We start from the raw sequence: 22,366 nt of genomic DNA on the forward strand, positions 1-22,366 counted from the left end.
AATATATCATATCCTTTACATAAGCTATACTAGATTATTTTTATGATCTCATCATACCAATCCAAAGGTTCAGTCCTCCACCTCTGATTCATGTGGGGAAGTGGGCAGTTACTTCCGGAGAACAGGTTTGTACTGGTACAGAATCCAGGAACACTGGTTAGGTTAACTGCCCGCCGTTACATGACTGAAATACTGTTGCAAAACGGCGTTAAACCCCAAACAAACAAACAAACAATCCAAAGGTGTCAATAACATTAAGGTGAGAAGTCAATGACAGTACACAATACACACATTAGTTGGTAGTGATCAGTGACAATAATACACAATGCCTCAGGCACAACTTAGTAGCACCAGTTTGTATTATTCCAGTAAATCATTACAAAATCCAATTTATTTTTCTAGAGAACTTCTAATGTAGCTATAATGGATGTTTTATTATGCCTATTGCTTGTTTTAGCATATATATATAAATTCAGTTTATAAGGAATAAACAGCAGCAGACTTCTGTGTTTTACAATTATTTTAATTCTTCACAAAGCGCTTTCAATACACATATCTTCAGGAAGTTTACATTTAATATGAAATAAACAAATCGAACTAACACTTCAAACTTCTTTACTTTGTGTAGTCAATGACGTCAATCGTCATAACAAAAAATTACGGGAAAGTAAAGAGTGGAAACCAGAAAATGTATTTACACTCAGATTCCTTTTATGTTGCACACAAAACTTGAAACAGATTATATGTACATTTAAAATAGGGAGTTAAAATGTACTTAAAAATATTTATGTGATATATCAGTAAAGAAATAAAATCAAATATTAGTTAAAAGGTAATAATAGCTTAAAAATCAATTATGGATACAGTAAAGAGAAAGAATTGCTCAAATTACCCTCACGTTCTTTATGACAAAAGTGGTATATAGCCAATTATAGAAATAGCATCAAAAATTAAAGGGCGGTAATAAAATTTAAAGCTAAAACTGTATTTCAGGAAAGAAAAGAGATAAAAATTCAAAAACAAAGCAATATAGTACGTTAAATGTACACAGTTGATAATCATCAACTTTTAAGTAATCATCTTGATATTATTTCTTAACTGATATATCCAGTGAAGAATTAAAATAACTGTAAAACACAGAAGTCTGCTGCTGTTTATTCCTTACAAATTGAACTTTTATATATTTTATACCTGCACAAGGATTTTACTGACTTATATATATATATATATATATATATATATATATATATAACAGCCCATTGTTGTCATCTATACACATTTTATTACATGTATCATTTGAATATGTAGTAATTGTGTGTACAGGTTTGTTTTACTTGGCTGTTATTGTAACTCAGATCATTCTTACTCTCTTTTACAGCTCATTATACTATTTAAGTTGACACTGTTTAATACTACTATCATAGGCGGTTAAAAAAGCATCTTAAATATTATGTTCATTTGTTGCAGTCTTCTGACTCAAAATAAGTATTACAATATTACTGTCATTTTAACTGAAAGATAAAATAAATTCAAGAAAATCATGAAATTCAGCCCTAACATTTATTCAGTTATGCCTTATACATGCAGTACTTCAAATACACTGTTTTAGTTCAGGCATTATTGTACCATTTGATAGTAAAAATGCAACCTGCATGAATTGTTTTAGATGCCACTAAGTCGTATGATTGTTGAACTATGTAAAATTCAAAGTCCATTTCTCAGCAGTGAACTATGTTTGATATATGTGCTAAGTACTTGTACAGTATTTCTCATGCAAGTTCTCATTTAGATATTAATTATCAGTCAGATGTGTTTTGTTTTTGTCACAATAAACAGCATTTTCTTTTGAACTTGGAGTCATTTTGTCACTATTTCCCACTTTTTGCAAGCAAGTTTAGGAGTATTTTCCAAAACGAGAACTCCCGGTAAATACCGGTGGAATTACCGCCCCCGAGAAATCACGGTCAACCCTAATGGGAACAGGTCGCGGCTTTATTTAATTGATATTATGACATATAGCATGTTTAAATTTGAAGAAATAAATATTAACAGATCTGGAGAAAAAATCAAGGCAAAAAAGCAGAAGCGCACGTTTTTAAGAAGACTTCTATCGCCAAAACCAGAAAGTATTTAAAACAAGATTCAATATTTTGTAATAACTACATCATTTTGTCCAAATTTATCGACATGAATGTTTAAATGTATTTCAATCTATTAGACTTGAAGAAGCGTAATAGCTGTGGAAAAAAAACATTTAAAAAAAAGTTAAGCAGGATCGGACTGAACGGTAGCAAATGGGTGAAGGAGGACTAAAATGATTTTGCTAATGTAGGAATAATTGTATATCAACACGTAAAGCAACGATATTTCTTTTATTGGAAAACCAATCTCAAATACGTGAATTCTCTGAAAACGTTTAAAACGAGACAATATACATATATTCCTCCAATTGCTACGTCTATCGACAGTGACAACAACTATATTCATAGCTTCAGAAGAGGAGAATATTATATTGATATGATCAAATCGGATTCATCAGATTGTTTCTAAAGTAGTGTACATGACCCTTCCTGAGGGAGTAATTCAATTTATATTGGAATGCACGCCATTCTAGGATATATAGACTTTTCAGCAGATTACCAACAATTCTGATTCTATAATAGTGTATTGATCTATTGCACAATCCAGTTGATAATTATGAACTAGACACGCAGCGTACGGATATACCTGCAAAATGAAGGAAACTTTCCAAAATTCGAATGAAAATTTTGTTGAGAGTATCAATACAGAAAGTGTTGTTCAAATTGAGAACAATGGTTTAATTAATGAGAATATGAGCGGAGTAGACACAGAAATATATGATAATAATATGGAAAATGTAAAAGCACCGGAAAACAATCTGGAAGATGACAACAAGGTTGGACAGAAACATGATTCAACGCTGCAAAATGGTACGGATTTGAATACCACGGACAACAGAAATGTAGGGAACTTTCTTGAGGAAGAAGTTAATAAACCGTTATCAAATTGCCCGCGTATATTCAAAGACGAGTCAAGAATGGGAAAAGACAATGAAGCTTTTACCAACAGCAGCCAAGACATTCATGATAATTGTGCATCGATACAAAACGTAGACACTGACGAATTGAACAAGAACTATCTCAGTCCAAACGGACATGAATCATTAAGCACAGAAACATTTGAAGACGTTGTAAATGTTGTGACAAATAAGGACTCTGTGAACAGTGTCGAAAATGAAGATGTTCCAACGTATCTCCCACAACAAGTAAGGTCACGGCGAAGAGCAAAAATTGGATCAGAAGACCTTATAACAAATGATGTAAGAAAATTATACATTTTATATTTTATATTTAGTTGTGATTATATGAGGTCCCTTGAATAAAGAGCTACAGATTAATTTTTTAAATACAACATGCACTGCTAATTTTATCATTAAATGATCTTGTTAAAAACCTGCTCCGAAAAGAACGAAAGAAAACGATAAATGAATGTTTACAACGGTAAAGTATTAAGCTACCCAAAAGTATCGACAGTACAGCGAGTTATAATTACTATATGTAAAGAGTTTGTATGTTTGAATTACTATTTCTAGTAATTTTGTTATATCCGTACTCAGCATTGAAATAAAGTCCGTTCTTGAAATTTTCGTTTGCACATTTATGTTAGAAATACACCAAGGCATTTTCTAATGTGTTTATATTTTTCTGTACACTATTTTGTCACCAATAAACTATTCAATGGAATAGTTTTAGGCAATTTTATGCAATATTTTTTTCGCATTCAAAGTTGTACAAACTAAACTATTTGCATGCAATAGTAAACAGCCATCAAAGTTTATAATAAATTTCAATTTTCCCCTAAATATTATCGTATCACCACTTTATCTGTTGTTATATAACGAGTTTGCAGACATTAACGCATATACCGAAAGCACTTCAAATATCTAAAAACAAGTAGCTTCATGTAAAAGTTTGGCATTTGTATCTTGGTTACAGTACTAATAATCATTTACAGATGAAACTCGACATCTCGAACTCAACCAAACCGAGAGTTTTACTTCGAGATAACCGAAATTCGACTTAAAATGCTATTTTGCGCACGTTGTTAGGGACGGGACTTGAAAATATCTTTGAGATAGGCGGAGTTTTTTGATAAGCGGGTTGGAAACATCGAGTCAAAACAGAAGAACAATATACGCAAACTGTAACATTACATGTGTAAGCACAACTTATAAAAATGTAATGATTTATTTCTACTTTGCCAAGACTTTGAAACGAAGTGTGTTCAAGTTTTTCTTCTATCATTTAAACATCATGCTGTGTAGACGTTTAACTGGAAAAGCTAGAACTTTTACCGCTCGTTGTTGTGTCTATAAATCTGCTTACTTTTTTGATTGATTACAATGCACCGTGAAACAGTTGTTACCTTTCCATGTACATTCTCATTTCAGCTAATGATATATAATAACCGGAGGTACATATGTAATTGCAAAATCAATGCAGATAGTTGGATTTCATTTACCATGGATAGAAGATCCTATACTTTTGCCAATGGAATTCAATATGCTAGTAATTATACATATAATATGTCATTGGTCTACCCGTAAAATTACCTTATTGATTGTTAACTACCCTTACTGTCATATTCACGATTTGTTAAAGGTTACGCATGTTTCGCTCAGTATCATATATATAAATTATACATATGACTGTCCTTGTTTAATTTTATAAACGAGTGACTAGCGCCCTAGTAAAATGAAAGGCTGACGACTGAATCCGCGAGCTCTCCCAACACTAGCAAATTCATGGTTTCGCGCAAGATACTGATGTTAATGATAATAATAACGATAATAACACGAGGATAATTCGATATCAAATGCAGCTGCCTAAATATCGTATAAAATGTTTTGAATAAAAAAGGAAAGACATGGATCAAGAAAGAATAAATTCTAGGATCAATGTTTCACCGGGACTTCTTGCACTAAGTTCAGAGGTCGAAATATTCTCACTTCTAGCGAGAAATTAGAACTGACCAACTTTTGATTAATAAGAACTGCTAACGACAAGTTGATTAACATATTTGTCTGACTGCATTGCGTTCTAAAACTGTGTGCATTTTCGTTTTCATTGATTAGGAACGCAGTCATGTTTTAGAATATCAAATTTTAATTTTCTCAAACATTTTCCGTTGCTTGGTGATAATTCTTTCACCGGTGTTGCTAAAAGGAAAAGTTAATGATAAACATATACTAAACATATACCAAAATAGTTCTATGAAAAAAAAATGTAACATAATATCATGTAAAATATTTTTCTTATTTGTCAATCTGATTAAAATCGTATCCAATTAACGCTACGAACATTGGGTCTGAGGACAGGCTATTGAGAAACCCCTTCACCAATCCGAACCTTGCTTTCAACATTTTGAAAGTGAATGTATAAGTTTAGAAAACTCTATATTTAACCTGGGATTCCAGTTTTCGATATGTGATTATCACGTACGGGTTTATAATTCTAATATTTAAGCTTAAATAAACGCACGGGAATTAATTGTTTTTCCTATTTTTCCATTAATAACTGAAAAGCGTTGTAAGGGATAACGGAGGTAAACTGCCTTAATTATAAAGCTTTATATTCAACCATCGATAATTACGTGTTCTTCTGTGGTGTACTGGTCAAGTACGAAAAACATTTAATGCCGCAGCGGCACGGGTTCGATTCCTGACTCGGTCGTGACTTTCTCTTGATTTCACATTTTTAAAGATAATTTAAGAAACAAAATACCATGTTCTTATGTTCATAAAATGACGAAACTTTTATTCTAAAGAAAGAATATTTTAGCCAAAATCTGAATCCAGTCCCTTTTAGCCAAATGCTAGTTGAAACGAGTCGTCTAATTGGCTCAAATAAAAATAGATTGGTGGAAATAAGAATAGCAATATTTGCTATCCGATTATACAGGAGATGAATTTGAATTGGCTTTCTTCAGACTTCTAACTTTTAGGAAGATCGAGAACTTTAGTAAGATTGCTTATTTGTCAAATGAATAATGTGCAACAATAGACGCGATAAGAGTACATAAATGAGGACATTTTTCAATGCTGACGAAGTGCAGTTTTACTTTTTGATCGCTTATACTTTTTACATATTAATCTCAATATAACACAATTGAATTGTTCCGAGTATTTATAACAACAAACCCTGTGGCTCACTATTAATACTAGGTGGAAGTTATTAACTTGGGCCCGAAACCGTTGATAGTGACCGGTGACGAATAGGATCTCAGTACGTATCTTCGCTTCAGTAATGTTACTGAATAAATTTTACTTTTTTACAGTTTACATTCACAAATGTAGGGTTAACGCACGTTTTTTTGTGTAACAACATCTGCAGAATCCCAAGGGATTGGTCGGTGCACGAGCCCGTAGGGCGAGTGCATCAACATAGCCCGAGGGATTCTGCAGATGTTGTTTCACGAAACAAACGTGTGTTATCGCTATTCTTGCATAAAACACAACTAAAGTGCTGGAAATATCGAAAAAACAAAACTATTCAGCTGACATTAGCCGATCGAAGTCGGCCCTTTCAGGTTGTTATGGACACATGTTTTATTTATGCATTTCCAGGGCCAACAGAAACAGTACATATTTTATACATGCTGAACGGGCATTCTTGATGTGGTAATTTCTATAATATTAAATATATGTAAAATAAGTATGATTCCCCCTTTTTCCGATATATCGGTAGGAACTTTAGCTTTAGAGACTCGGATTTATGAGAAAAGGGCATACACGGCATCCTGTCTTTACACAATATTTGCAGGTGTAGTGAGATGCAGACAGAACACAATTCTGCTTAGTTTAAATTGATAGTCTGTCCCTTACGCTTTTTTGTAAACATTTTCGTGCAATAGAAATTGGTATCGATACCTATATTCTTCATATCGTTAGAAATGAAATCTCTAGGCCTATATCGTAGAAAATTTTGCTTTGCCCCCAACCCCATCTTGATCAAAGTTTGATAAACACAAAATTTTGAATTTTTCCAACATCGATATAATCAACTTATATTGAATTCATAAACTCAAACATGGTTGGTGAGATTTACAAATAAATTGAAAAATATATAATAAATACCTTCTGTTCATCAAATGTTCATTAACTATGGAAAAATCCTTCAAACTTAAACGCTTCATCATGTTTATGCTTTACATTACACACCATCACTACATCAGTAGACTGCATAGATGTGTAAAGTAGACACAAACATTTTTTTTTTAACTTTTAGTGTAAGATTTAAAGTTAGCATGTCAACTTTCTCGACTCAAAATAATTTGAAAAACGAAATTGCATTTTTGTATTTATTGTTGGCATATCATTTTCAGGGATTAAATCGCGGCGTGTAAACTTACTTTGAGTCAAATACGCATAATAATACAAAAATAAGGAACGTCAATGCAGTCGCGTATCAAGAGAGGTAGCACTTACTACAAGTTAAAGTAAAGTTAGGTTGAAAAATGATATTTTTAATAAAAATGCAGATGAAAAGATTTCATCAGTCTAGGACCTTTCGACTTCGGCCAAAATTGATTCGGGATCCATAATTTGCTTACGTTGGATCCGCAACAGCATATTCAAAACGTTCACCAACAGCGCGTGCTCACGAGAATCTCCTTGTTTGTATACGTTTTTTCCCTGTTTGTGCATGGTCGAAATCGGCAAAAAACAAAGGTTTTATTCAAGAATATGTTAGCACAGAAGTTATTTAGAAGCGACTGCTATGTACCTTTCAAACAATGACTAAATGACAAATAACATTTAAATCATTAACTGCATATACATGTATTTTTTCTGTAATTTTCTCTACTGGGAAGGGCTTAATGTAATGTTGATAGAACTTGTTGCCCAACCCATTTGCGTTTGTATTGTTGTAATTTTATGTATCTACTTGCATGTATATATAAGCAATAAAATATGGTGAAATCACATCTCGATTCCTTCAGAGCCAAGGTCTTTTTTTCTATGCCGTGCCTGCTAGGCTAAGCATAGAAGTTATTTAGAAGCGACTAATCAATAGACTGGTCAAATAGCAAACATTCTTGACAGGTATCATGTAATATGATAATGAATATCAAACGTTCATTTCTTCAATATATAACAACGCGAACCACCATTCCCAAGTGTAAATTTCCATGTGAAATTGCTGCTTTAATGCATTATTGTTATTGATTATTTTTATGTTGATCAAACTAAAATGTAATTATGAGATTATTATATACCTACCTATAACTGAAAAATAAACACAGTTACGACTAACTGTTGGTCTGTGGTAGCATTACGCAAAAGTAAATCGCTTGATACATTCAAAAAAATCTTAAGACACTGTATTTTAGAGACTTGATGGCATTGTTTAAAAAGTTTTGATAATTGTTTTACATGAGATAACAGCAGGTGTTAGTTTTTAAATGTTTGTGTGTTTTAACATTTCATCATTAAATTTATACTTCTAATGTTAATTAAATCAAATGTACAACGCCATTGATTATGTTATTGCATCGAAATAGGCGTTTAATCAAATTAATCGGGTTCTTTTTCAGTTTTAATTATCATTTCTGTGACACATGATATTAGACTGACTCTGAGACTGGAATTATGTATTAAAGTTACTTGCTTATTTGTCCTTTTTTGGCACATGTTTATGTTGTTGTATATGAAGTGAACTTTTGGCAGCAGTTAAAGAGTGAGATTTGGCGCCAGCGATCTAGTTAGTCTACTGGTATTTTTTGTACTGACCGTTCGTAATCGGTCCCTTGCTGTGTTCGTTGTTAGTGTATGTTTCTGTCTGTGTGTTACTTCTCATAGAGTTATTATAATAATAACCTGTCGGCTCGGGTGCATTCTCTCACAAGGCGCTCCAGCGCCAAGTGTGTTCCGACCTTACAAAATCCACGAGAGCCGAATACAAAATCCCAGATCTAGCTACTGTTATAATGACCCTTTGATTATATACCTCCAGCCTTTCAATATTTCTCGATGTTAAAATAGAACTGAGTGAAGTCTAATGTACGTTATTTATAGAACTATGTCAGGTCATGCATAATAAATGAAAGTAGTCCGGCAATATACAATACGGATTTTTTTCTGCCTGTTCATATTTACTTCTGAAATACAAGCAGTATTTTTGACAAAATTTATCTAGGTGTAAAATAAATGTTATTATTGCATCCTTTTGTGTTAAACACATATTTCCATGCTGAGTACTGCATGGTAAAACTATATATGTTTTGTGTGAAGTATCGAGGACCGTATTTTAGCCAGATTTAGCAGTTGCGTTTACAGCATGAGGTCCTCAATATATATCCGCATACTCAGAATAACGCGCCAGCGGCTCCTTTCTAAATGAAGGTATTGTGGGATCATAAATTGTTTAAATACATTGATAAATGCTTGGTTCTCATCGTTTTAGATATATTCATGGAAACAATTTGCCATTTAAATTCTAATATCAATACTTTCATTTACGTAATACTTCATAAACATCTGTAATGATCAAATTCTATAATAAGAATACCTTTTGAAATACGAATTCAAGTAAATTGTTCTATTATTTGAATCGTTATGTACAAAGTAACGTTGGAACTTAAGTACAAACAACCATTTATACCACCAATATTGCTGTTAGATAAGATGCCACCAATTTGAAACTAGGCAAGAAGCGTTAAATATTAAAATTTGTTTTGGTAAACTGAGTATTTCATGACAAGAACTGCTGAAAATAATCGTTAGGTTAAAATGATTTAAGAAATAATTTATAGCTAAAGAGTGCTTTAACACTATGTATGCACGATGGGCGGTTATACGTCGGGCGAAATAATTTCATGAGGGCGCAGCCCGAGTGAAATTATTTGTACGACGTATTACCGCCCGAGTGTATAAATAGTGTTAAAACATGGTTTTGCTATGAATTATTTCAGTTCTAATATGCCCTTAATCTAAAACAGTAGGTAAAATATAGTAGCGCTCTTGGTCGCAACAAAAATATTGACGTCACCGCACGTTAACGTGACCTTATTCTAGCGTAAGAGTATTTTAACAGAGAAAAGCATATTAGAATAGTTATTTTAGAATTTTCATTCACAAAATATTTGAAAAAAAGTTTATTGAGCGATGTCTCAAAACTAAATTTCCGCTACAATATCGATATAAGTCTTGTATATCGAAACAGTGTCTATATTGTCTCATTATGTATGGCAGACAGTCTGATTTTACATTAAAACGCAGAAGACGCTATTGCTTGAATGGAAAGCGTCTTATATTTCCTTTGATTTCTATGATAAACATGAAGACGACGCGTGGAAAATGTCAATTTAACAGTTTCTTGAGAAGATTATTTCAGCGAGGTTGAGCACTGAATTTAGCGCACTTGTAGGTGTCTCTTCATTTGTTTACGACAATACACATGACTTGCATAATATCCGACTTCAGGTAACATCAATGATAATGCTGAATATAAATAAAATAAAATTATAGCTGAAACTCCCTATCTCGAACTCGCTTATGTTATCAATTCAAGTCCCGTTACAAAAGCACGTGCCGAAATACCATTTTATGTCGATTTTCGGTTACCTCGAAAAAAAAAACGCAAAATTCCTTTGAAATCGCGATACCGAGTTTCAATTTTATGAAACTATTTCAGGATCTGCTTTTAGCTGCTACGCTTGTTGCCAATGCGATGCAGGGACATAAATTTGATGTCAAACGAGAGCCAAGATATGTCAGGTAATACGAATTATTGTACCTAGTGAGTGTAAATATTTTGATATTCTGCTTTTTTATGTTTCGGATTTTTAAAAAATATTTTTTATATCTGTCTTGTCTTTGCAAAGCAGGTGTATGTTTGTTTTAAAATAACTTTAAGAAAAATATGGGCGTTACCCACTTGTAAAGTGTTGGCAAAATAGTCGTTCTGGAAGACAGTCCTTTTAGTATTATTGCACATTTGTCAGTTTTGAATGAATGTTTACCATAAAATGTCAATTTACTTATGTGAATATTTTTTGTTGGGTTTAATGTCTCACTGACACAATTAAAGGTCATATGGCGACTTTTCAGCTTGATAGTGGATGAAGACCCCAGGTGCCCCTCCGTGCATTACTTCATCACGAGCGGGCACCTGGGTAGAACTACCGACCTTCCGTAAAAGCCAGCTGGATGGCTTCCTCACATAAAGAATTCAACGCCCCGAGTGAGGCTCGACCCCACATCGATGAGGGGCAAGCGATTGGGGTTACCGGTCATGTTATCATGTTAGCTTATTTTTTCACAACCTCTTCAATTCAAGTTTGTTTGTCTGTAGCAACTGATACACGTTGCACTTACTTTACCGTTGAGGTGTGTCGGCGACGATATCGTTTTGCTTATTTTTTTCACAACCTCTTCAGTCAGGTCATGCACTTGGCTTCGCCTATCGTTATATGTTGGACTTAGTTTACCGTATAGATGTGTTAGGCGTATGATCATCTTTCGTTACTTCACAAACTCATTTAAAATGTATGTCGCCACTGTCGGTTTATTAATTATACTTAGTTTACTGTTACTGGTTTTCAGTCGTGTTATTGTTCCTCGCTACAGCTTTGTTTTGTAGGTCGTACAATCTTTTTAAGTCCATATATCTTCGGCTACCGCTATACGTCGCTATCATAGTAACATTGGTGTTGGCTGTATTCGAGGAACCTGCGGTACCGGGTCTGGATCTACCTTACTGGGTGAGTTACTTCCCTATTTTCCTATCCGTGTTAACAGATATTTAAAAAGAACTATTAAAATGTCATTCCTATGGGACAAAAATCTATTCCTTTTTTAACTCTGTACTCGTAGCTAAAATACCCCAAATTATAATACATATTTGACATTAGTATTCTTAACTGGCACAGTTACTGGAGCTTCCAAGCAAATGGAACACACGCTTTTGAAAACATGTGAAAAAAATAACGCTACTGCATGCAAAACTAAAAATAGCCGATTTTTAAGTGTTTGAGACATCAAATGTATATGTTGGTCAGTCTGTCGTTTTTTATATCACACTTTCCTTGTGTATTCAAAAGTTAGTCATGAGGTGAACACATGTTGTAGACAGACAAATAGATAATTAATAAGTTATACGAAATTTATTGAAGTATGATTATGATTCCATGAAATCACACATGATACTGAGACAGTTACGTGAGATCAGATGCGTTATCAATCAGATTTCAGAGTACTAGTAGCTGGATGTTAATTCCCCAAACGGGCTGGGAAGGGCTGGGCACGTAACTGTCTCAGTATCATGTGTGATTTCATGGAATCATAATCATACTTCAATAAATTTCGTATAATTTATTAATTCCACTTCAATCACACATGTATACTGAGAAAGTCACGTGAGAATTTTAGAGACCATCCAGCTACAACTGCTATTTTTGGGACTACAATTAAAACTTAGAAATAATTGACATACACTTAGAATAATCAAGTTTATTTACCTCAATATACTGTTATCAGTGAAGCATAATGCCTCTTACATGCATGAATCTGTACTGTGACCTATTAGGAAGATATATAAAATTTCCCACAGTTTTTGACTGCCACCTGGGTAAATAAATCCTGGATAAGCAATTTATCAAGTTGAAGGTAAACAGATCTGAGTTCTAGATAACTCAACTTCAGCAAATGAAGTGCCATTAGTAACTGGCCTATCATAAAACTTCCTAAATATGCACTCCCTTGACCACCATTGTGTTCTCAATAGTGTTGCCAATAGCAATCTTGTTCTATTCGCCTGAGAAACTGATGCTAATCTACAGCTGTGCAGCCTGAATATAGAACCGTCTATCCATGCATGTTTTAAAATTTCTTTCACCCATCGTCCTTATAAGTATCCTTAGATACCTTTTTATGCGGTTTGCAAAAAACTTATTAACATTTATTCTTTATTCACTCTAAGCGGTATTGTCTCATTGAGATACTGCCGAAAAAGAGAAAACCGTTGAATACACAATGTTTTGACTGGATATTCCTTAAACATTAATTCGCTTATAATGATAATTTGGCCTGGATTGTTTCAAAGGATCTCCGTACCTTATTTTACATATGAATCTGAAATTTCAATATTCCTAATATCAATTAAGTGCAAAGATTGCAGTCTTTGTCCAGACAATAAACATAATAACATAACAACATTCATTGTAAGCTGTTTCAAATTATTCTCAACATTTACATTTTCAAGGTAACTCTATTTACATCCCATGTAACATTATACCTGGGCAAGGCAGGTCGTAACAAGAAAACTCATAAATTTTCCCCCAAATTATGTTGACCAACAGGGTAATTTAGACCATCTGTCATGACAAATGAACTGATGGCTGATCTTGCAGTATTATTGGCACTATAACTTAATCCACAATGATACAAACAAGCTAAGAATTCTAAAACATTATTCACATGTGGTGAAAATGGATGGTATTCCATTCACAACAAAAATAATCCCCATACTGAGTTTTTGTGGTACTTTTCCACGATTGCAAGATGATGTCAGTAACATTGTTTGATAAGCCTTTGGCTTTGAGCTTCTCCCAAGACTCGAAAAACTGCTAAATGTAGTTACTTTAATGGATGATTACATATTTTGTCCGGTAACATGAGTAGGTTTTCTCTGACTGGTACCAAAAGTGGGCTTGTTATGCACATTTTTATCATTTGCGGGAACCAGACTTGTGTCTGCCATGCTTGTGCAACAATTATTGCTTCCTCTTGTTCTTGTTGTATTTTTGTAATACCTGCCCTATCACGTTGAAAGGAGGGAAAAGATAGTTAAGTTCATTTGACCAAGACTGTAAAAATGCATCTACTGCAACAGCATTTGGGTATGCCTTCCATGAATAATATCTAGACACTTGACAATTCAGTCTATTTGCAAAAAGATCAGTATCTGGTGTACTGACAACATTACAAATAGATTTGAACACATGTTCATTTAACTTCCATTCTGTGTCTAAGTTAAACTTTCGTGATTCCTGGTCTTCCTGCACATTGTCAGAGCTCTTTACATATTCCGCAGATAACCATATCTTCCTCTCTATGGCAAACAGCCATATTTCCCGGGTTATGTCATTAAGCTTTGATTTACTTGACCCTTGTTTGTTTATGCAAATAACTGTGACTGTATTATCTGATCGTATTCTGATGTGAATATCCTGCAGTCTTTAAAAAAAGACTGCAGTGCTAATAAAACAGCCTTAAGCTGTAGGTAGTTAATATGGTTGTATGAACTGGTTGTATGAATTGACCACCTGTTGATTTCTTATTCATAACAGTGGCGTCCCCAACATATTCCTTTATCTTTTGTGGTGCTGCTGGATCTTTCGATTTTATGGAGTTAAGTGCATGAATTATTGGCACAAGAACTGTTGACAACTGGGAAATGGTTTTTTATATTGAGCATCGATGGACTTTGCCTCCGCATCTGACTGTCTCCATAAATTATTGTCCACCATAGGAGTCTGAAGGTATTCAATGTTTTCTGGTCCCAAATATTTTAAATGCAATTTTTTTTAAGCTTGTCCTTTTCTATGGGTGCTTTCAAGCAGTCATCTGCCAATGTTGCAAGACTATCAGATACCTTCTCCCCTGTTTCTGCTTGAGATTGGATAAAACTCCCCAAGTTCTTAGAGAAAAATCCTCATCAAATCCAGTATTGGAGAACTCTTCATTATCTTACAGGAACTGATCAATTATTTCATCAATATCAATCTGGTCTTAAGATTTACTAGTACTTTCCCCCTCCTCAGACAGTTTTCTGCTTTACTTAGCATAAGGCTCTGTTTCGTTTTTCCTTTTCAAGTTATTAACGTCTTGTTGCAACTTTCTCATAGAATTTTGAAGTTCTGACCACTTTGATGACAGCTGTTTCGGTCAAATTCAGTAGGAGTTTCTCCCCTTTATCCATAAATCTTGACATGCTGTTTTGCCCTTCAATTGCCTCTGTGGTCACTTAAGCAGGAAGTGACCCACTTCCACTCTCAGAATCCATGAGAAAATGTCTGAAAAGCAGAGCAGTAAATTGCTTCACCAGTTTTATCTTAAGATCTTATCTAAGACCCCATCTAAAGATCAGTGTAGAGCTAAGATGTATTGCTCCATTATATTTATCACTATGATCTAACTGACCGTTTTTGTTTTTTTTCAGAAAAAAGGTCAAACTATAATCCTATTGAGTCAGTATCAATAAATGAATATTGTACAATGTTACATGTACTTTTAACATTCATTTTTTGGATTACCATATTAGTATTTAAATTGCTTTTAATTAAAACAATTAAGCTCATTGAAAACCATGACCTTTTCATGAAATGGTAAGCTAAAAGCATGTAATTTGGACATATGTCCCTAATAACCCTTGAAGTTTTATGTACAGTTGTCTTGACCATGTAGTTTTTTAATCTTTTATACGTGGTATGGTACCCTGTGGGAATCTACCATTTTGGCTTGATAAATATCACCCTTTCGTGTCCTAATTGCCATTTTGGCTTTATCTCAACCCTTTCGGTTCTATGCCATTTCGGCTTCATCTCAACCCTATCGGTCTACGCCATCTATAGAATTTCGGCCTCATCACAACCCTATTGGGTCTATGCCATTTCGGCCTCATCACAACCCTATCGGGTCTATTTCGGCCTCATCACAACTCTATCAGGAGTATGCCATTTCGGCCTCATCACAACCCTATCAGGTCTATGCCATTTCGGCTTATTAATATTCCCCCTCTTTCAAATAGAAAGAAATGCCATTCAGACAATCTTCTTCCATAGTTGTACTACATGTATGCATTGTGAAATGATTGCAAAATATATGTAATAAAGAAACCTTATCCTTGTAATAGGAACAGTATTCCTAAAAAGTAACATTTGTATCAGATTCAGTAAAAGTTGAAATATTGTATTAGATCAATCAAAAACATGACTATCTCCTAGCTGTGTAAACCTCGCACTGTGGGGTCCACCAAGGGAGTTATACAGTTGATAAAATGGATTCCCTTGACTTTGTTTGTTCTTTCGACAACCGTTTTCTAAATGACAAGTTCACATTAAAATTCTATCATGAATTTTTTCACCAACACTGTCACTTTCATCATACAATTTTTTCATGTCAGCAAGCCCTTCAGACTCATCTGCACTATCCTCTTCACTTTCTGATGACACTTCCTCAAGGTCGTAGCATGCAGGGATAGTGTCATTCACATTATACGTACATATTTTCTAACCACACACTTTCTAACCAGACTTTATCGTAGTCTGATAAAATCACTTTTTCTTGGTCATTTGAACTTGAACTCTGCAGAGTTTTCAACGTATTCATAAGTAAATCCTACTGTTGCAACATTGCTTGCATTGGTTCATTTGCAGACATGCTTTGGTCCGCAGATTTGGACATACTTTGGTCCGCATAAATGGGTATACTTTGACCCTAAATATTGGGCATACTATGGCCCACAAGCTTTGTTGAACAGGACTGCTTTGATGTTTCATCCATAATTACAAGATTTGTTGAATAGGATTGTTCTGATGTTTCATCCATAACTAAATCTTCATCACACTGACACTGCATGTAATAACACTCCTTGAAAATCAAAGTCTAATCACAGTATAAAATAATCCAAAAATGTTTTGATAAATCACAATTAAGGTCTGATTAATCAATGTATCCATTCTCCAAATTAGTTATAATAATTCCTATTTTTATATTACACGTAGTCCCTAAATTAAATCATCTACTGTAAAAACTCTAAGCAGCAAATTCTCGTCTGATCTGCTTGATAGCAACATCTGTACTGATTGATAACGCATCTGATCTCACGTGACTTTCTCAGTATACATGTGTGATTGAAGTGGAATTATATCTTAACTGACTAAGTGTAGAATCTTCCTTTTGAATTTACAGGTCACAATGTCGGTGGAAACAACTTGTCTTTTGTTCTTCATATTTCGAATTTGTCATCACGCCCACTGGAGAATTCCTCGAGACTTCAAAAAGGATCTTAAGATGATCATCGCTATTGCTTGCATCATTGTAAGTCAAATATTATTACAATGTTTAATATATATTCTTCTTAATATCAGTTTCAATAAACACGTATGGAATGTAAGATAAATAATAAATCTCCCTGGGCAAGACAGCCCACCGCCTAAGATATCTGCCATTCTCTATACACTTTGGGCCATTTCTAACCCGACCCTTATATAATGCTATTTAGTTCGATTATTTTGAACGGATTTCGTTTAAATTTGAAATATGAATAATTCAACACATTAGACTTACTTTACCGTAATTTATTTCCAGTTGATAAACATTGTAGGTTAAAACTTAACAAATAAAAATATCAAATAAAAAAAATCTGAAGTCACAAAAATGGTATAACGCAAAATTCTAACAATTTGAAAAGTAACTGAATCACAGTTTGTACGTCTGAGTAATAAATACCTCGTATGTACTCCCATGGCCCTCACAACATGCACATACCTCTGCTTTACCGACAGCACGTAATTCTGGATGAACCATTGGGGGAATATTCCTCCATTCCTGCACAAAGGCTTGGTCCAGTTCAAGGGGCTGCATATATCGTCCATTATTTCTCGTGCGTGGCAGAGAATAGGAATATTAAGGTCAATGAAATTTATCATCAACAAAAAATCGCCCGAACGCCTTTATACATCTTTTATAAGACCACTTCTTGAGTACAGTTATGTCCTTTGGGATATCTGTACTGAAGAACTTAAGCGCGAACTAGAAGCAATACAAACTGAAGCAGCAAGAATTAATACCGGCGCGACGAAGCTCTGCAATATTAACAACCTGTATACCGACTTAAAATGGGAAACACTATCGAGCAGAAGAAAGAAACATAAATTAATACTATTCTACAAAATGAAAAATGGCATTTCCCCAAGTTACTTATGTAACCTTATCCCTCCTTCTACACAAAATAGATATCAATTAAGAAATAACACGGATATACCCTTATCATGTTGTCGTACACAATTATACAAAGATTCATTTATTCCATCCTTGATTCGTGAATGGAACGCGTTGTCCGAAGAAATCAAAGCAAGTCCTTCCTTAGTAATATTTAAGAAACTCTTAAATAGCAACGTATCCAAACCCCCGCCGCATAACTTATCAGGAAGTAGGATTGGTCAAATACTACATACTCGTCTTCGTCTGGACTGTAGTTCCCTAAATTATGACCTTTTTCGTAAATCAATATCAAAAAGTCCCTATTGTACATGCGGTGAAGTAGAAACAACAAATCACTACCTTTTGTCATGTCCGATTTATATGCCAGAAGGACAAGTGCTCCTAAATGAATTACCTTGCGCACCGACCATTAATAACTTACTGTTTGGTAATGAACACCTAACTAAGACTCAGAATATATCTGTCTTCTCTGAAATGCAGCAATACATCGTTGCCTCGAAGCGGTTCTCCACGTGACCGGCGCGCCGACGCATGCGGTGGACCATTGTCGCGAACTGGCCACATGCAGCACATTGTTAGTACAAAACAGCGTTTCTCGACTAATTCCAAAATTTTCACTATCTAGCTAAAAAATTATAAAGAGTTTAAACAAACAAATAAGTAGACAAAAAAAACATACTTTCGTTACACCCTACCCTTATGACATGTTTTACTGTCAAGGAAATGAATTAATATAAGTTTTCTATGAAAGCTTGTTCTCAAATCCTTTGCATTATTTTGATTATATTTGATCTGACATATTTAATAAATACTGTTTAAACCAAGGGGCTGCAGGTCGACTCCGTACTCGCATGTTCAGCTCGTCCAACAGGTGCTCAATAACATTGAGATCCGATGACTTAGGCGGGAAAGGGAGCTTCCGCACGTTCTTTTGTTGTAGTTATATCTGTGTCGTACGAGCGGTATAGACCGGTGCTCCGTCGTACAGCAACTGCATGCCACGTCCGGCTCGTAGGTGCGAAATTGCGACAGGGACAACTATGTTAATAGAAAATAAAATCAAACACCGTTAATATTTCAAAAGTTAAGATATCAAAAATATGGAAATATATATTTTTTAATTATATGCAACATGGTTTATCCTGCCCATAGCGTAAATCTAAATGTTCGTGTATTTAAGCAAATAAAAACAAAAGAATAACTTAAGTCTCAATACAAAAATAGTGATATATATTTTTTTTTAAAGAATGATAAAACATCTTTGTTTTGCTCTACTATTGTCGAAATAATACCTTTAATCCTAATTAGTCCCGTTGTCTAAGAAAATTGTCATTGTGTGCAATTTATTTCGAAAGTCGCTGTCAGACAGTATTGCAGTAGATTTTTATGCCTGCAATTGAAACTATTATCAACAATACCTTTTTTTAGTTTTTCCTTCATATTATATTTCTTTATTGTATTTCTCTGACTTGGTCCTCACTCGTTGATCAAAATTAGCAAAATTAGATGTTCTGATTTCATAAAGATGCTAATAAGTTTCTGATGCAGATGATACTTTCATGACATCTTTTCTTCTTTAGTTACTTGATGTTCGTAGTTACAATAGTTCTCGAGGTTACTATACGGGATCTAAATTATCTCCATGCATTCCCCATCATTAATAAATCTCTTATTAGCATTATGATTTCAAAGGTTTATTGATTATTTTAATCAGATTAGAATTGCTTACAATTTCTTTGCCGTTATTTTTCTTAAGAAGAATTGCCGTGCCGACCATTTCGTTGAGAAAGACTATTACAGAACAGTTAAGAGTATCATTTCGTAACACGTATAAATTGCATACTTTTAGTATATGAAATTGGCTGAAGTTTGATTTGAAATGTTATTTGTTATTTAAAAAGAACAACCCAAAATTTTGCTTTAATTAATCATGACCACAAATATTCAGATAAATGCACATAAATGGCATGCTGTACGATTTAACCTTAAATTACGCGCCTCAACGCGTGTATCATTGAAGGTTTTCATGGTCATCGCCGTTTGAATACATCTGCGGATAGAGGGCGTGGACGGTAGCATGCATTTCCACTACCGTCCATGAACCGGCTCAATCAAACCGAGCCTGCAACAGTTTCGTTTTTTGTCGTGTTGAGCGACCTGTGAAGTTTCCACTTTTCTCTATTTTGAATATTTTTTTATTTAAAAAAAAACAACAAAATTTTGCTTTAATTAATCATGACCACAATTATTCAGATAAATGCACATAAATGGCATGTTGTACGATTTAATCTTAAACGCCAGTTCTGCTTCCCATACGTAATTGTGTGCCGTATTGACATTATTATCTAAAAGAACAGATGCAAGCCTCTTTCAAGTTAATAATTTTTAATTGTGAATATCAAGCAATGTGCACGAGCAATACCCGAATGACCAACCCACTTGACATTTCGGTTTCGTACACACGTGGAAAATCATTCAATTATGCCTTATGGTTACATTTTTACTTAAGATTTCCTTATTATTTGACTGATTTTTATAAGTTAAGAAGCGTCGAAAACAGGAAATCGAGCGCTTACCTCGATAGAAAGCATCTGCCGGACATTCTCAATAGTTTTCTCAAACATTCTGGCTAAATGTTTTGTTGTTTTTTTTTCACTGACCAAATGAGAAGGTAACGTGCACCCTTGGATTTGGACGGAATGTTTGAAGTTAGTATTGAGTATGCGTGACAGAAGCTTGTGCCGATAAAAGCACTTGTTTTTATTAAAATCCATCTACAAACACAAAAATATAAGCAAAAATGTTCCCTGAATCGAACTATATTTCCTGTGTATGCAATACCGAAAAGTCACATGGGTTGGCAACATTGAATACCGAAATCGCACCATTCTCCGCTGAATATAGCATTAGTTTTGCACGTGTTACTCTGTTAATTTTCAAGATTCCAGTTATTGAAATGTACCCTTGATTCTTGTTCGTATAACTATGTTATTATATATCATAATGATTGGCATCGCATTGCTCTTCAGCTTATTATACATGTAATTATTTAATTTTAGATTACGGCGCTTGACATGATTGCATATGTTCTTGTTATTCAATTCACTGGAAGCAAAGCTGTAAGGTGGTCAAGGTCATTGAGGCCACTGCTGATAATGAACTTCTCCGATGGTACACACGTAAGTGGATCTTTTCTTACGATTCCCAGTGATATTCTCACGATTCCCAGTCATAACCTCATTTGTCAGTATGTGCATCTTTCTTTATTTATTCCTATTCGTCAAAACCCTTTCATGGGTTTTGTAGTGATAAGCACGCGAGTATACATCTTCACCTTCGTCTTTGTAGATACCACTCAGATCTTTATATTGCTTACATGAAATAATGCTGGTCTTAGAATTTCTGGATTTCAGGTGTACTACTACTTCAAGAATTTGATCAATTTTATCGACATTTATTTCAAGTTATTGCACAAAGTCTCGTTTCAATTTATTGAATTGCTATGCTTGTCCCAGATTAGTTGTAATATATTTTTATATCCATTAAAGTCAGAAACCATGGCCCTCAGGTTTTAACTATTATCACTTCAAAGCTCTTTGAAGGTGAAACAGGGAACACAAAAGGAAACCAAACAGTTTACAAGTCTTCTAACGCAACGCGATTTTGTTAACATCTTACGTGTTTCCTCGTTTCCTTGGTTACATTGGTGAAATTTTGTATATGCGTACAGAATTTAACAGGGAATTTCATATTAAAACAGCAGTAAAATAAATTTAAATCATCTGCATTTTACTACCAAACCTAAAGTTTATAACAATCACAAAAACACAAGAAGTATAAGGATTTTAAACAAGTAAAGACATGCAACACAAAACCCGATCATAAAACGTACAATAACACAATATTTTTGTCAAAGGTAGAATGAAAATCAAACATTTGAAAATATATTTCAGAAAGGTTTCTACATTTGTGTGTCCATTTAATACAAGTTTGGTCACTGAGGGCTTCTTGCATACCCTTTCGATTACTATTGTAAATCTCTATATGTGCTAATAGTGTGATGCCTGAAGTATCTTTGACATTGGTACATATCATGGAATATTTTATTTATCCTTTCAAAAATGTTTTGGAATGAGTTAGCCTCCTTTTGAAATATTTACTTTAATTGGGTGAAGTTATGAAAATTCGCATCGGAATCTTTTAATAACTGCAACTTGAAACAACTGACTTAGGTAACACCATAAAATGTGAGTAAGTTACTTCAATTCAATCCAATTCAATTCATATATATACACATATTATTCACATTTCAAATTATTAAAACATATACTTCTTTTA

The 22,366-nt window shown here is 34.0% G+C and overlaps 1 protein-coding gene across 1 annotated transcript in view; it reads left to right on the plus strand.

The window, feature by feature from the left end:
- The first annotated feature begins 2,470 nt into the window (after positions 1-2,470).
- The window catches only part of LOC123523795 (uncharacterized), a 44,028-nt gene continuing 24,132 nt past the window's right edge, over positions 2,471-22,366 (plus strand). Inside the window, exons 1-5 of the mRNA XM_045301459.2 lie at positions 2,471-3,340; positions 10,716-10,798; positions 11,664-11,784; positions 16,994-17,122; positions 21,088-21,207. Coding sequence (XP_045157394.2) covers positions 2,735-3,340; positions 10,716-10,798; positions 11,664-11,784; positions 16,994-17,122; positions 21,088-21,207 — 1,059 coding nt within the window. The 5' untranslated portion in view covers positions 2,471-2,734. The remainder of the gene's footprint in view (positions 3,341-10,715; positions 10,799-11,663; positions 11,785-16,993; positions 17,123-21,087; positions 21,208-22,366) is intronic.

This window comes from Mercenaria mercenaria, chromosome 1, assembly GCF_021730395.1.
Source record: "Mercenaria mercenaria strain notata chromosome 1, MADL_Memer_1, whole genome shotgun sequence".
NCBI lineage: Eukaryota > Metazoa > Mollusca > Bivalvia > Venerida > Veneridae > Mercenaria > Mercenaria mercenaria.